Raw genomic sequence first — 17,731 nt, 5'->3', positions numbered from 1 at the left:
GCAATGGTATTTGTGCAAGTTCTCAACTGAATGAGGTAATACATCGTTGTATAAATGTTTCGGTGCTCTGTCGTGTTGCAAACTAATAAAAGTAACTCCAACAACAAACACTAAAATCTTACCTAATACCACGCATACACAAACCTGTGAATGGAACCCATGTGCATCACAGCTTCCTTCATTCCTTCTTCTTACATCCACGATGATAATTCCTATGAGACTATCTATTTTCGCTATTCATCAGCTGCTTATGTACAATTTTTTATTTCAATATAGTTCGTAATTATCTACTCAGAGATTCTCATCCCATGGTGCAGAGTCAGCGTATGTCTACATGTTGTAAGTGGTACTGACTCATGAACTAATTTTTCTTATCGTTTACAGTGTGCAAGAATTTGTCTTATCACGCAAGTGTCACATAGGCGTCACTATTTCTTTCGACACAAACGAAGTGGAACACCGAGAAAAAATATTACAATTCAAAAAAGTGTGTGCTACACAGAATGCTATATTAACAATTTTTGACACTTGAAGAAGCCATCTTGCTGCCAAGATGCATCGTGGCAAACTGTTTCTAGAATAGGAGTGAGCAGAACAGATATATTTTTTTCAGTTTCCTAAAATAAATTTGTAACGTCTTTCTAATTATTTTATTTTTTTCTAATGCTGTGTACTACTATTGAAGTATTAATGTTTCCCCTGTGCTCCCTCCTAACAGCATTTCAGACTTAATTATAAACAAGCAAAACACGTGCTTTTATTTAGGTGGAGTTTATTGTATACAATTATGCAGGAGACGATTGTTCAATCAGATGTCGAATTTCTTTCACCAGACAAACACTCTTATTGACAGGATACTCGAATGACAGTGTTGTGGAGTTACTGGACATGGAATGCACCTGGTCCGTGCTTGAGAATTCTCTCGATGACCTCTCTGCTGGATTCTTCAGAGTCAGAATCCTCGTCAGAGTCAGAGTCAGATTGCTCGACGCAGTCAGAGAAGGGCGCCCAGACGCATCTGAGCTGGCTGGGGCTGAATTCTGTGTACTTGGGGCACTTGGCGTCTTTGGACTTCCAGCGACCCTGCAGGCGGAAGCAAACGAAGAACTCGCGACAGTCTTCCGGGTCAGGGTTGGGGCCCTCCACTCTGCACTGTGGCTCCTTTATTGAAGACTTGAGCGCCACCTTCAAGGCCTTGGCAGCGCCCAGGGCTTTCCAGAGGTTCGATGGGTCTCGCCCGTGAGCTGCGGCCAGCACGGCTTCCAGCCGCTTCCACTGCTTGTCTGACGTCAAATCTTTGATCAGGCGCACCACTTTCGGCCAAGAGTCTTCGCTACGGAAGGACTCCACAGCTTGCTGGACGCCTGCCGCTATCTCAAAGAAGGTCGGGTGTCGGGCCAGCTTGGGAGAGCCTGCCTCCTGGTATGCCTTTGCCCAGAATTCCCTGGTCGGCACCTTGGCGTCTGGGCTGATGAGTTTCTGGATGACCACGCGGAAGAAAGGCACAATCACCTCGACCGGTTGCTTGGCACCATCGCTGCTCAAGCGCCTCGCCGCTGGCTCCTCTGCAGCCTCTACTTCCTTGGCAGCATTCTCTGCTTCTTCCTGATCTTTGGCCTCAACAGCTCCATCCCGATCGTTGGTCTCAACAGCTTCTTCCTGATTTTTGGTCTCAGCGGCTTCTTCTTGATTTTTGATCTCAGCGGCTTCTTCCTGATCTTTGGTCTCAGCGGCTTCTCCCTGGTCTTTGGTCTCAGCAGCGTCTGCCTGATCTTTGCTTTCAGCAGCTTCTTCCTGGACTTTGGTCTCGACAGTTTCAGCCTGATCGTTGGCCTCAGCAGCAGCGTCTGCCGCGGTTTCGGCCTCTGGTTGGCTGCAGAGTTCCTGGATGAGAAACTTCGGTATGCGGGGGTCGGCAGTCAGCTCCGCACAGTCGAATGGTAGCTGCCCTGGAGCGATGACAGGTGTCTGCAGCTGCGGTAGTTTCGGCAGGCTCCAGCCCTGTGTTTTGCAGACACACTGTGGAACCAGCACAGCCAACCCCTGCGAACAAACACGTTGAATGTTTATTTCCGACTGAAAGTCCTCTTAGAAGTAGGCAATTATCATGACAAATATAATAAAATAGTACAGATAGAGATTGCAAATATTAGGAAAATAAGTGAAAACATTCTGATACAGACTCACGAAGAGACCGTAGTAAAGAACGAAGAAGTTATATATGCTGCTATTAAGTACGTTGGCCCACCCACTCTGAAGATTAGTCTTTCTTTTGCTACTGCCTTCATCCCACATTATGCGCAGGGTCGGCAGGGTTAAGTACGGATATGGCATGGTTAATTGTAAGGGGTGGCCGGATGCCCTTCCTGCCGCCCCCCCCCTCCCCCCCCCCCCCCCCCCCCCGGGACGGAAGTAGTGTACCTCAACTGTCTGCGTCTAGTGTAAATCGTGAAATAGTGTGAATGTGTTTCAAATGTTTGCGAGTCGTGTAAGTGAGGCGGGACGTGGGGACCAGTCCGGTGTTCACCTAGTAGGATGTGGAAAGCCGCCTAAAAACCACATCCAGGCTGGCAGGCACACCGGCCGTCGTCGTTAATCCGCAGGGCGGATTCGATCCGGGGCCATCGAGCCTACCCGAGTCCAGGAAGCAGCGCATTAGCGCTCTCGGCTGGCGGGTCACCCACTCTGAAGATTAGTAATGAGTTTAAAAAGCATAATATGGTAGTAGATTTTAACGCTATCAACAAATTGGGGAAGCTCCTCTGACATAGTATAGAGCAGTCTGTTAATAAGTTTTGCAACTGTGAGGACGTATAAGATTAAGTGTGAAGCTTGTGACAAGTTTCACATCGGACAGACTGAGAGGGAGTTCAGAAGGCGATCCAGGGAACACGGTTATCCTAGCTGTGGTAGTGCACTAGGAGCTGATTTACGTCAGTTGCAGTCCTCAGCTTCGTGACATCGAAAATAATTTCCAGATCATTCATTATGAGAATGAGGTGTTTATCTGAATATTTTGGAAGGTCTAGAAATTTTCGTACACAGACGGAGCTTCCATGACTGATTACTTAATAAGCAGTCAGTGGAACAAGAGATTGGTTTTTTCATATTTTTTATAATTTCTTCAGTTGCCATTAGAAGTAAAAATCGTGTGGTCTTCGCGGCCACTGTTAAAAACACCAAACGTCGGCAGTGGATGGTTTACTCTCGCTATCGTCCGATGTGAGAATGCCTCTCTACCTGGATTGGAATCATTTGCCGACCGAGATGTCACCGCTTACAAGACCTGGCATTGTGGAATAGATGCTAAGACCCAATCTAGACCCACTTATGTATATAGTAATATGCCTTTTACATTGTATACCCGCTACTGTCGTAAAGTTAGTAATGATGAAAAAATACATGTATGGATCAAAGGACTTGGTGTACTCGCTGAGAATGTAACTGTAACTGGTGATGTAACCCTGTACTACAATTATTAATCAAGTCTGATCTGTAGCGTCAGCCACCAATCGCTAGACGTACATCTGGTGAACGGGGGCTCAAGGATGCAACAATTGGAAAAAAAAATCGAAAACATAGTGCCGCTTTGGCCGCTGAGCGCCTGCGAGGCTGCATGATGCAACCCGCTTGGGCCTGTTAGCACGCGGGTACGCGTGCTGCTAGAGACTACAGCACGCGTACGGGATTGCGCTCCCGCGCCGGCCCTCGCAGCGGCTAAGTCCAGTTTATTCTTTAATATGTTATAATTTTCACGTATCGGTCCCATCGAAATCAGGGAAGGATAGGGAAGGTAGTCGACCGTGCCCTTTGAAATGAACCATCCCGGCATTTGCCTGAAGCGATTTGGGGAAATCACGGAGAACCTAAATCAGGATGGCCGAACGCGGGTTTGAACCGTCGTCCTCCAGCGTGCTGACCACTGAGCCACCTCGCTCGGTTACGTATGTAATAGTTATTATATCTTACACGATTTTATGTCTTTGAGCTTTACTTTTGTCATTGTTAGTATTCTTGACACACATCTTTTACTAAATTTCCTTATGATACTGGCGATTCCTCCGGATGACATTGTCTTAGCCCAAGGTGCTCTCTACAGGCCACGGCGTTCGTTACTTGACGCTCTGGCACTGGTATATTTGGTTTTTGTCTGTGCGAGGGAAAGCTTATTGCACCTGATAAACCATACGCATTTCCTGATGTACGGCATTTACAACTGCGTCTTGAACTTGTGTAACTGCGTATGGTATGAACATTTTTTGCTTGTTTTGACACCTTAGGGGCCGGCCGCTGTGACCGAGTGGTTCTCGGCGTTTCAGTCCGGAACGGCGCGATTGCTACGGTCGCAGGTTCGAATCCTGCCTCGGGCATGGATGCGTGTGATGTCTTTAGGTTAGTTAGGCTTAAGTAGTTCTAAGTTCTAGGGGACTGATGACCTCAGATGTTAAGTCCCATAGTGCTCAGAGTCATTTGAACCATTTTTTTATACCTTAGATTTTTTATTATTTCTTGGGAAGAATTTGCACTCCCAGTATTTTAATCACTAACAGGTCACCAGTCGATGGACTGAGCCCGAAACATGTGAATGTGGCATTAAAAAATCTCCAAAAACAGCTACAAGTTTCTTACAACAACCAACAAGCATTTTTCGAGTCATTTTTATTATATTTGCGATGAATTTTGTAATCTAACGTTCCACTAAGATCGTATCTGTGTTAGTTCAAGTAGACTGGATGGATAGGAGAGGAGGAAACAGGATGGGAGCGAGGAAAGGTGGAAGGGGGGGGGGGGGTTATTAAAGAATCCACTGTTTCCTCTCAACAAAACCATTCCTGTAGATTAAGAAAACCTCATAGACGATAAGTTAATAACGCAGATGGATGAACAGTAGTATAGTGTGTTCCGCTGAGTTCGCCACAAAATTTGAAACATTTTGGTGAAGGACAATTGTTTCAATTTGATATAAGAAAACCAAGTCAGGAAATGACTGAAGCGACTTTTTTTTCTTAATGGATGTCCTATCATCTTGCCCCTTCTTCTTTTGTGTTTTTCATACATTCCTTTCCTCGCCGATTCCTTGGATGACCTCCTCGTAACTTACCTTATCAGTCCACCTAATTTTCAACAGTCTTCTTAAGTTTTTCTGTTCCCGTTTGCCCACAGTCCATGTCTCACTGTCATAAAATCCTGTGCTACAAACGTACGTTCTCGGAAATTTCTCCCTAAAATTAAGACCTGTTTGATACTGGTAGATTTCTCTTTGCCAGGTCGACAGTTACGAAGCAAAATGTGCTCTGGAATAACGCTGCCAGTGGAACTTGAACACATTATAATATTTTTTCGATGCGATAAATTTGTTTATTTGCCTATATAGTTGCTTTAACCGCAGGTGAAACATATTCGACTAACAGGTCGGCGTAGATCATGAGGTGTGCAGAAGGGAAAAACAACTTCTACGCTGTGGATGTCGTGACTTGTAAACTGACATGATGAGCCTTGATGTAAAGTCTGCAAGACTGAAATCTGAGTTTAAAAGCTGAAGAGTGCAGTAGATAGGCACTAATGAAAGTGCTTTGTACTCGGTTATGTAATTAGCAGGTATGGCTTTCGTGTACGATGAAGTTGCACGGAAGCTGAAATGCTTTATCGAGCTATGAATTCATGAAGGCGATATCCAACGCTCACTACGTTTCCTAGACTGCTCCAACAGTTAATGAAAAGAAAAACAGATTGCTAGGAATAGGGGACACGCAGGGTATTTCTGTGGTGATGACACGAACAAGGAGAAAGGAAAACGTGTCAGATTGAGATAGGGAAGCCTTCTCCAGAAAGCAGTGAATCGAAAGGCGTGATCGAAAATGCCAGAATTTCAAATTCAACTTCGATTTAGTAATGATGATATAAAAGCAACTAGACACACTTTCATTACAGCTTGCACAAGGTGCTACATCACAATTATTACTCAAAGTGACGTCACTCCGCTTTTATGCAGGCCTGGAAGTGTCGTACAAACGTCCGTTGTACCCGTTCGAACAACCCTGGCACTGTTCGTGCACGGACGTTAGAATTCTTGCCAGGGGATCGACTTTAGCTCGAGATGTGTCTCGTACAGAAGACCGTTCACATGATTCCTAAAAAAGAAATCGCTGGGTTCTGATCAGATACATCGCGGAACAGGACCACGACTTCCCATCCACAATTCAGGGAACCTTTAAGGCCGATGTTAACGAGAAAGAAGTGTGGCAAGTTAATATGTCTCTTACAGAGTCTGTGTTGGTACAGTTAAAAGGAGAGGAAGAGCGGGGGGGGGGGGGGGGGGGAGGCAAGCTGAAAAGGGCGATACATACGTTCGCTGCAAATTTGAGTTATGGCTCTTCTCAGATGCAGCGTGGAAATTTTCAGTGACATGCACATGGAAACTGTTACGACTATTTACCCTTCCATCTCTGGTAACAAGGCTTCATCCCAGGAAAGTGTTCAAGAAAGAAAGCGACGTGCAGCATTCATTGACTCAACGTGGCGCGTTGTCCGAAGTCCACATAATAGTTTATTATGTCAAGATCGCCTGAATATTACAGACATTTACATTACCGGTTTCAGTACATTATTGGCATCTTCAGATGTGATAAGTAATTTCAAACACTTTCGTCAAGTACAAACTCTAGTTACAGGGGATAAGCAAAATAATCTGCACACCTGTACTTACTTGGGAATGGTTTATTAATAAGGGGCTGGACTCCCATTTGCCCATAATACAACCGCGATACTGGCATATAATTCTATAGTTTGCAGTGGAATGTTATGCGACTCTTCGGTCAGAACCTCTTCTAACTCCTGCTGTGATGAGGGAGGTGAAAATCTGCTTCGCAGTCTGCGCTCCAATACGGCCCACAAGGGCTCGGTAATGTTCATGCCTGGGAACTGTGGTGGTTAGGGAAGACGCTGCATGCTCTTCATACCACGATTGTACTATCCTGGCTGTGTGCATGGATGCATTATCGTCCTGAAACATGGCATCATTGTTCGGAACAACATTTGAATAATGGGGTGCACGTGATCACCTAAAGTGTTCACATAATCGTTGGCTGTAACACGGCCTTTGAGAGTAATGATGGGACGATCAGAATACCATGATGTGTCTGCCCACACCATCACACTTTCACCTCCATGTTCAAGTGTTGGAATCAACCAATCAGGATTATAGGCTTCTTTTGGCGTTCTCCAGATGTAAACCAGGCCCGATGTTGGAAATAACGAAAATGTTGACTCGTAGGACCAAATGACGTGTTTGCAATGATCAGCCGTCCTGGATTTATGCTCCTGACACCATGTTACGCTTCTTTGCGTTGGTTGTCCTCACTAATGGTTTTGGTATAGCAGCCCGTCCATGCATATTCGCTTTATGGAGTTCTCGACGGACAGTGTCGATAATTACGGGGTCTCAAAGATGGCTATTGAGCTCTGCAGTCAATTTAGCCGCCGTAGTTTTGTGTTATTGTGACACAATTTGTAGTAGCGTACTACGATCTCTGTCATTTAGTTTTGATTTGCGCCCACTGTTACGTTTACACGATGATGTCTTTCCACGTTTTGTGTAGGCTGTCATGACTGTTGAAACAGTTGCTCTAGAAACATTCAATAAGTTGGCTGTCTTGGCTACTGATAGTTCAGCTAATCGGGCCCCCACAATCTGCACTCTTTGGAACTCTGTTAGGTCTTTCATTGCACGTCGACCTCGGCCTCTGAATGCAAATACGAAGTGTGCACTACTCGTAAACAACCTTCACTGATGCCTAGTCCGTGCTGAACACACCGAGCGAGGTGGCGCAGTGGTTATCACACTGGACTCGAATTCGGGAGGACGACGGTTCAGTCCCGTCTCCGGCCATCCTGATTTAGGTTTTCAGTGGTTTCCCTAAATCGCTACAGGCAAATGCCGGGATGGTTCCTTTGAAAGGGCACGGCCGATTTCCTTCCCCATCCTTCCCTCACCCGAGCTTGCGCTCCGTCTCTAATGACCTCGTTGTCGACGGGACGTTAAACACTAATCTCCTCCTCCTCCTCGTACTGAACACTCACAGTCCAGCGCGACACGTGCCTTATCTGCGTTGTTGACTGTCAAACACAACCATCCCATTACACTCTTCACATTATTTTGCCTATCTCCTGTATGTGCGTACTGAACATAATGAAACTGGTGCAAGATATGTCAACAAAATACGCATGAGCATAATGAAACTGGTATAAGGTATGTCAACAAAATACGCATCATACCGTTACATAGTAAAAGAGATTAACTACGACATGTGAAAAAAACAATAATATGCTGAAACTAGTAATGTGAAGGTTTGTAATAGTTAAAAAATTGGTTCAAATGGCTCTGAGCACTATGTTACTTAACATCTGAGGTCATCAGTCCCCTAGAACTTAGAACTACTTAAACCTGTCCGAGGCAGGATTCGAACCTGCGACCGTAGTGGTTGCGCGGTTCCAGACTGAAACGCCTAGAACCGTTCGGCCACACCTGCCGGCTTGTAGTAGTTAGGTAATTGTTATATTGAAATTTATAAGGCAGCACCCTTTCATCTGACAATATGGAAAATTAAAAAAAAAAAAAAAGCTTGAACTTCCTACGAATCGTAGCAGTGTAGCCAGTGTCACCGTATGACTATACAAAAATACACTTCACGTGCAACTGGTGGAGTGCTGATCGTAGACACCTCATCTAAGAGAGCAGGCATTGTTTAATACAAGTTGGGAGCCATTTTTTCAACAAATTAAATTGTCCGTCCGAAGGCTTCACGTAGACGCTGTAGGTTTTTATTCTATATAAGACTTCTGTCATGTTCCGTAAGGCATTCAGTCACAGTTTTCGAAACAAACTACCTCTGGTAACTTGTCAAAGACGTGTTCTTCGTCAGTCCACAACAGACGGTAGCAGTCGGACATGCTTCACGCTACAACGGGCTTCCGGTAGCCATATGTGTCACAGGAACACAACATGAAACTTGTGTCAGACGAAGGGCAACACATAGGTGAGAATTTAAAATATCTCCGACGTTGGAGTCACTGGTGGTGTAAGTCTGTCGCAGGTGGCTATGAATAAGTTAGGAAATCTGGAATAATGGAATGATCTTATTATCAGTTGGCTGACGTGATCTAAGAACTCGTCGGAACATCAAGATGACGATTGGATTTCCTCTCTCCTCGCTAATGCGGCGTCTTCACCATCTGGTTCCATTTATAGAGGAAACCCCCACCTGGTGGTAAATAGGAGGAATCTAATAGAACATTGTTTTTATGGTCATGATTAAGAAAATGAAGATTGCAGCAAAGGCTCGCTCCAACTCGGAGTCATAACAACGCAATGTAAATTAACAGAAACTGCTGTCACCACTGAATCTCTCCCTGGTAGCTGCCAGTGTAAAGCACAATATTGCTGTAAAAATATACCATCCAATGGTTCGAACTATATCGAGAGATTACGCTTTTTGGTGAAAAATGAAATGTTTTCATTCGTCTAAATAAATATCATCTCATACAGGCCAAACAAAATCTTTTTTTTTCCTTTCATTACAATGCTTGACTGACCGATGTGTTTCCCCCAAAAGATATCAATTTGCTTTATGCATAAGGCATTTCTAGTGCGTACTGCGTAGCTTTATCTCAGAGTTAAGGCAGTGCATGTAAATTATTTGCAGAGCTGAAAATTTGAGCCCGTCCTCCTGAATATGTTAGCCTCGCTTTACACTGCCTATTGTTTACGGGAAAATTGTGTGTATTTGTATAGCATGGTGAATACTGGCGAAAAGGTATTAAAATTTTGCGAGGACTAAAATACATTTTTACAAACAAAAGGTATTAAATTTCCTTTACGTGGGTTAGTACACCCAAAATGAATGAAAATTGCGATCAATGTAGCTGTAAAGTCGTAGTTGCGTCAATGAGTAGGATAAATATACAAAGAAGAAGAAAATAGAGGAACGAACTAATGAAGCAAAAAATAGGAACGTATTAGATTAGAAAGGAAGAGGAGAAAATAGAAAAGTGCGAAATTTAGGTATAAAAGGCGCCAAAAAAATTATTTCAGCTCATTGGTAGTGAAGAGGTAGACAAGCAGTGAGAATCTAAACATACTATTGAAATTATTACATGAAAAATAAGCACCATATGTGACAACCGACTGTCATTCCAGACGAGCTACTAACCTTTGCAAAACGAGGAACAAATTCTAACCCACTCCTTCAATGACGCTGTTAGCATTCGCTGCGAACATTCCTTAACAGCACGGCCCCTTTCGTTATCAGAAGCGAAAGCGTCGTTTGAGCTGCCTCTTTTTTTATCCGGAATACCAGTTAAACCCGTCCCACATAAGCTGAAGTAGCCTAGAAGTTAAGCATGACGTAACGCATCGCCAACTACCGTGGTGCACACTTAATGGTTACGTCTTAAATTCCATCGTAACAAATGTTCGAAAACTAGACGTAAGACCTGCTCCGAAATCCAGCTCTCATAATTACGTCGTGTACAATCAAAACTAGTTTACGGAGAGCTATAGATAACACGATTGACTTTAAAGCTACATTTTACCGAATTTCAAATCACCTCAGAAGGTTCAGGTTGCATTTAAAATCTGCTAATGTGTCGAAATCGTTTTCCTCCGTCCGCCGTTTGTATATCGCACTGGAGTAAAATAGAAAAAAATGGTTCAAATGGCTCTGAGCACTATGGGACTTAACATCTATGGTCATCAGTCCCCTAGAACTTAGAACTACTTAAACCTAACTAACCTAAGAACAGCACACAACACCCAGCCATCACGAGGCAGAGAAAATCCCTGACCCCGCCGGGAATCGAACCCGGGAACCCGGGCGTGGGAAGCGAGAACGCTACCGCACGACCACGAGATGCGGGCAAAATAGAAAAAAAGATCTTGCAATAGAGAAGTCAGACTTACAGTAAATAAATACAAAGCTGAAATAGCTACAGATTCTACGAAAGTACTGTCCTTCCGTCTATGGGAAGTTTATTGTCAAGTGCCGAAGAAATGACGGGCCTAGATGAAACAGTTCTCCATACTTTTAAGGAAATTCGATGTGCAGTACTTATAGGTCGATTTCATTAATTGCTATACGTAGAATAATGTTGCAACACGATTCGTGCTTGTGTATTTTCTTGATATTTTCTCTGTGCAGTCATGTTATCGGCAAAAACTGAACACCAGAAATTCCGTTCGCCTCACTCGTTTGCTGAACGAGTAGACAGCTGATGGAAGATTAATCACTTGCATTTATCGTGATGAACACCAATTTTTTTTGCAGTTCCAAACCGTTCTTTAGCAAACAAAAGTTGTGCTTATGTAATAAGATTCTACAGAAGCAACTAGCGTACGGATTTGTTAGTACAAAAAAGTGCTTTGTCTGTAACGAGCAGACATCGTCAGAAGCGTCAGTTCCCTCGGCAAATTCTTTATAATCTATAGTTCATAACCAATAAACTGTGGTCACAGACCATATCTGCCCCTGGAAATGTCTTACAATTTAAAATATGATTCCGAAATTTCTTTGTTGCCATTACATAAACGATCTGAAAGCTTCCGGCGTCTCCAGGTCCCCATGTACAACTTTCCTTAATGATTCTTCGGTCAAGTAACAGCGGTGATTAAATTAGGCGCCGTGAGAAATTCTACCACCTGGCTTTCTCTTTCATTCGTTTCCCCTTGTCAACATTCACCTACAATTTTTCCTTCTCTTCCTCTTCCTGCTATCGAATTCCATTCCCACATCACAATTAAATTTTCGTCTCCCTTTAAATATACGAATAATGTCTTTTATCACATCATCCATTTTTTCAATCTCTTCATCTGTGGAGCTCGTTGGTATACTTAAACTGCTGTGATTGGTGTTGCCTTTGTGTCTATATTGGCTACGATAATGCGTTCATTACGTTGTTCTTAGTAGCTTATCCGCATTCCTACTTTCTTATTCATTATTTAAACCGACTCCTGTATTACATATTACACCTATCTGATTTTATATTTATAGCCCTGTATTTGTCTTACCAGGCGTCCTGTTCCACCTGCCATCGATCATCACTAATTCCCACTATATCTAACTTCAATCTATCCATTTTCTCATTTTAAATTTTCCAACCTATCTGCGTGGTTAAGGGATCTGACATTCTACTCTCCGATCCGTAGAAGCCAGTTTTTTTCTCCTGCTGACGACATTGGGGATTTTTAACCTCCGGAATACTTTACTCAAGGGGATGCCACCATAATGTAACCATGCAGTAGAGGGGGCGCCCTCGGGAAAAATTGGGGTTGTAGTTTTCCCTTGCTTTCAATCGTTCGCAGTACCAGTACAGGAAGACAAATGGTTCAAATGGCTCTGAACATTATGGGGCTTACCATCTGAGGTCATCAGCACCCTAGAATAACTAACCTAAGGCCGTCACACACATCCATGCCCGTGGCAGGATTCGAGCCTGCGACCGTAGCGGTCGCGCGGTTCCCGACTGAATTGCCTAGAACCGCTCGGTCACTGCGGCCGGCCACAGGAAGACAGTGTTGGTTGATGTTACAAGGCCGGATCAGTCAATCATCCAGACTGTGTACCTTCTATTGAAAAAACTGCTGCCCCTCTTCAGGAACCACATGTTTGCGTGGCCTCTGAACTGATACCCCTCCGCTGTGGTTGCATCTACTGTACAGCTATATGTATCACTGATGCACGCTGGCCTCCCCACCAGCGGCAAGTTCCATGTTTCATCACAATAATACGAAATGATAACTAGGAACAAATACATTGATTATGTGGTGTTGAGAGAAAAACGCTAAAAGTATTAAACTTAAACAAATTTATGCTCAACTGAAACTGCTACTTAATCGTTTTGTTATACTTCTGCCTAACAGACTATCCGTGGGACTATACAGAAGCTCACCTTGGGAACAGATAGTCATTTATACATGTGGATTACAATCTCTTAACGTCTATTATGGTTGTCTAAGTTGTTGCATTTTTTTATGCGATGGGAGTGGTGATACCAGTGGCGTATTGGTGTTTCATTTTCCTTAATATTTTGCTTAAAGTGACTTGCAAAAGGACACAGGTGAAAAGAAACACAAGCTAGTGGATCTGTCAGGTTTCTCAGAAATGACTTGGACTGAGTTACATTGCCATTCATGATATTCCGAACAGATGAAAAGGTTAGGACACTGATAAACTCAGCAGAACGCACTCAGAATGAATGAGTCAACTTGAGCAAGCGGATGACAGAAGAATTAAAAAAATACCAGCTGAATTATCAACCAAGAAGTAGAAGAAATTAAAGTCTAGCAGGAAGTGAAATCGTTGAAACTGGAAAATTTTCCTACTGTACTAACACTGGAAATAACACCATAAGTAGAAACTTTTAAACCGTTTACTTCTCAGACGAAGGAGAAGGCAAGATTTGATGAAGTTAGCTTGAAGAACAATAGCATTTCTGAGGCATAGTATCGAACGGAAACATTTACTGTTTACTCTTCAAGAAACTGTTGTCAATAACTTGTGATAATCTGAATTTTCCAAAGGTTATTTAGGAAAACGCTGATTTTCATATAATAGTAAAAAGTAATAATAAAAGCAGCATAAACTTTAACGGAAATTCTTTTGAATAAAATTATCTGTCGCATTACATCACAACTGGTGCATTTTATGAATGTGGATGAGATGGGTTCTGCCTTACTCTGTTGCAACTTAGTTAGCTTTTCTCAATGTTCTGTCCTGATTCGCTGAAGATGAGTGGCCGCAGAGTAACAGTTACAACGTTCCCGACCATTTGCAGGATATAGTCCAGTCTCTATACTCCCCTTCAGGTTTTGCTCTCTATGGCTCCCTCTAATATCAACGAAGTTGTAACTTGGTGTTTTTACGCACTTCCTGTCATCCTATCCCTTCATAGTGTTTTCTACATACTTATTTCCCTGTCGATTCTGCGACTAGCTTCCTCATTTCTCATCTTATAAGTCCACTCAATTTCCAGCATTCTTCTGTCACACCACATCTGAAAAGCTTAAACTCTCATCTTTTCCGGTTTTCCAGGAGTCCTTGAAACGTTTGTAAACAACTCCATACGCTCTATCTCAGAAATTTCTTCCTCAAATTAAGAACATTGTTTAATGATAGCAATATCCAGTGCCTACTAGACTGGTCACTTTATTCAGCAGAACCTGTAGTTCTGTTTCACTTTCATAGACAACAACAGTATCATTAACGAATCTACCAATTTATATCTGTTCACCTTGTCTTATAATTCCACTCCTGAACCTTTCTTTCATTTCCCCACTAATTCCTTGTGATACAAATTGAACAGTAGGGGAAAGGGACTGCGTTCTTACCCTCTTATTGCTCACAATTGATCCACACACATATAATTTGTTGCCGGTCTTCCCCTTGGCTTATACCAGACTTTCTGATAGTTTCATTTCGACACATTTTAGACTGTGGAATGTTTTTTTTCTAGATTGACAAATTCTGTGGAAGTATCTTGATTTTTCCTGAAACTTGCACGCATTATCAAGCGCAAAGTCGGAACTGCTTCTTCTATCTCATTTCCTTCCCTACAGCCAAACTGATCGTCATCTGTCAATCCTCAATTTTCTTTCCATTCTTCTGATCCTATTTTTGTCAGCGACTTGGATACGTCAACAGCTGATTGCGCGACAGTTTTTGGAGTTATCTGCACTAGATAGCTTCAGGATTGTGCTGATGTTATTCTTCCGAAAGTACAATGTTATGTAATCAAATCTTAAATTAAGTATTACCACTGTCAAGACAATACATTTTTAACAGACGTAACCATACCCGCAGAAGGTATAAAGGGAAGAGTCACATCATAGCTAAGTCAAATTTCCATCTCTTGTTTTTTCCATTGAATACACATTTAAATTTAAATTAAAATACATGCAAAACCTATTATGTATCTCATTACTGCTATTATCTAAGTTAACGACAAATTTAAACAAAATTATTTATATGCGTTTGTACATATTATTTTATTTGTTTTTTAAATTTATTTTTTGTAAAATTTTCGACAAAAAAAGAAATTTACTAGTAATAAAACTGTATTTGTATGACAGGACATGTAAAATCACACAATGTACGACCTGATATACACTCCTGGTAATTGAAATAAGAACACCATTAATTCATTGTCCCAGGAAGGGGAAACTTTATTGACACATTCCTGGGGTCAGATACATCACATGATCACACTGACAGAACCACAGGCACATAGACACAGGCAACAGAGCATGCACAATGTCGGCACTAGTACAGTGTATATCCACCTTTCGCAGCAATGCAGGCTGCTATTCTCCCATGGGGACGATCGTAGAGATGCTGGATGTAGTCCTGTGGAACGGCTTGCCATGCCATTTCCACCTGGCGCCTCAGTTGGACCAGCGTTCGTGCTGGACGTGCAGACCGCGTGAGACGACGCTTCATCCAGTCCCAAACATGCTCAATGGGGGACAGATCCGGAGATCTTGCTGGCCAGGGTAGTTGACTTACACCTTCTAGAGCACGTTGGGTGGCACGGGATACATGCGGACGTGCATTGTCCTGTTGGAACAGCAAGTTCCCTTGCCGGTCTAGGAATGGTAGAACGATGGGTTCGATGACGGTTTGGATGTACCGTGCACTATTCAGTGTCCCCTCGACGATCACCAGTGGTGTACGGCCAGTGTAGGAGATGGCTCCCCACACCATGATGCCGGGTGTTGGCCCTGTGTGCCTCGGTCGTATGCAGTCCTGATTGTGGCGCTCACCTGCACGGCGCCAAACACGCATACGACCATCATTGGCACCAAGGCAGAAGCGACTCTCATCGCTGAAGACGACACGTCTCCATTCGTCCCTCCATTCACGCCTGTCGCGACACCACTGGAGGCGGGCTGCACGATGTTGGGGCGTGAGCGGAAGACGGCCTAACGGTGTGTGGGACCGTAGCCCAGCTTCATGGAGACGGTTGCGAATGGTCCTCGCCGATACCCCAGGAGCAACAGTGTCCCTAATTTGCTGGGAAGTGGCGGTGCGGTCCCCTACGGCACTGCGTAGGATCCTACGGTCTTGGCGTGCATCCGTGCGTCGCTGCGGTCCGGTCCCAGGTCGACGGGCACGTGCACCTTCCGACGACCACTGGCGACAACATCGATGTACTGTGGAGACCTCACGCCCCACGTGTTGAGCAATTTGGCGGTACGTCCACCCGGCCTCCCGCATGCCCACTATACGCCCTCTCTCAAAGTCCGTCAACTGCACGTACGGTTCACGTCCACGCTGTCGCGGCATGCTACCAGTGTTAAAGACTGCGATGGAGCCCCGTATGCCACGGCAAACTGGCTGACACTGACGGCGGCGGTGCACAAATGCTGCGCAGCTAGCGCCATTCGACGGCCAACACCGCGGTTCCTGGTGTGTCCGCTGTGCCGTGCGTGTGATCATTGCTTGTACAGCCCTCTCGCAGTGTCCGGAGCAAGTATGGTGGGTCTGACACACCGGTGTCAATGTGTTCTTTTTTCCATTTCCAGGAGTGTATAATAACAGTCAGCAGGTCTTTACTTAAGAAACAAATAAATAAATGTGTCCAGTCTCGTAAATGTACACACTAATTTAAAAGATCATTTGGGTGCCACTTCCCCCCTGTTATTCTGTAATTATTTGAGCTATTTTACACATTAATGATAGAACTGTCGGTACTCGCTGGATGAATACACCGTGAAAAATCTGTGCCTACATAGCTCTTTCATGCGCCGTACTGTAAAACTTATTATCACGCACTTTCAGATGAACAATAACACGCATTCCATGATTGAAGCATCCATTCACCATGCGGCATCGTAGCTTTCTCTTATTTACTTAACGCCGAATAAAAAGCCACAATTGAGATCAAAGGGATAAGACAGTATGTCCCCAGTTGACCATTCTTTTAACGTATATTACAACCCCCCCCCCCCCCCCCAAAAAAAAAAAAAAAAATCTCGATGCCGCGCTAACATTCTGTCATTCAAATTGACTTCCTTTTACTGAAAGAGTGCAATAACATTTTGGTACGCCACGTTTCAGGTATATCAACGAATCTCTTCTTTTCGAGCTACTGACTGCAAATGGTTGCTCGTTCTGCTTCGCCTTCGTATTTCTAACTGCAGGTTCTCATCGCGTGAGCGTCACTGTTGGACGGCAGGTAATATAGCAGTCATCTATCAAACGGAATCCGTACAACCCAACAGGCAACAATAAACCGTCTAGGTACAGCCTCCGAGCTTCAAAGAACTTCTGTAAAACCTGCAGATCTAGTGAGGTTCGATTGCGTAAGCCGACACACTGCACTGGATTCATACTACTCACCAGAATGAGGGCGGCGTGCGTAAAGTAAGTTCGTTTCCCCATGCACAAGCTGTCTCGTGTCTCGTTGCAGAATCACTCCTGCCGCGAGGAGAGTCAGCTCGCCTCAAATACGCCACCTTATCTCGCCAGGCTGTCGCGGCAGTAAACAGATGATTCGCCAGTCTAAGCCTCGGATCTGAATAACAAGTGACTGTCAGCTCTTTCCTCTCGCGGACGTTGCGACACGTGTCACACGTCTGTGAGTCCTCCCTGATTTATTGCAACCCGCTTTCCGAGACACGACATCCTCGCTCAGGCAAACAACTGCATCCTAAGAAATCACAAAATATAATAACACTAAA

The 17,731-nt window shown here is 43.9% G+C and overlaps 1 protein-coding gene across 1 annotated transcript; it reads right to left on the bottom strand.

Moving 5' to 3' along the window:
• Positions 1-755: 755 nt before the first annotated feature.
• LOC126416317 (uncharacterized) lies at positions 756-17,485 on the bottom strand. Its single transcript, XM_050083979.1, has 2 exons — positions 17,391-17,485; positions 756-2,043 (listed from the first exon to the last, which is right to left on the bottom strand). Exons 1-2 carry the CDS (start codon positions 17,430-17,432, stop codon positions 880-882), a joined length of 1,206 nt encoding a protein of 401 aa, XP_049939936.1. The 5' UTR covers positions 17,433-17,485; the 3' UTR covers positions 756-879.
• Positions 17,486-17,731: the final 246 nt, after the last annotated feature.

This window comes from Schistocerca serialis, chromosome 8, assembly GCF_023864345.2.
Source record: "Schistocerca serialis cubense isolate TAMUIC-IGC-003099 chromosome 8, iqSchSeri2.2, whole genome shotgun sequence".
NCBI lineage: Eukaryota > Metazoa > Arthropoda > Insecta > Orthoptera > Acrididae > Schistocerca > Schistocerca serialis.
Note: the sequence above shows the minus strand (reverse complement) of the source record. Positions and strands in the feature narration are given on the sequence as shown.

Coding starts and splice junctions, on each gene's coding strand:
- LOC126416317 (XM_050083979.1), bottom strand. CDS start 17,432: ATGGGGAAACGAACTTACTTTACGCACGCCGCCCTCATTCTG. Junction 2,044..17,390: donor CGCACGCCGCCCTCATTCTG/GTGAGTAGTATG, acceptor GTTTGTTCGCAG/GGGTTGGCTGTGCTGGTTCC.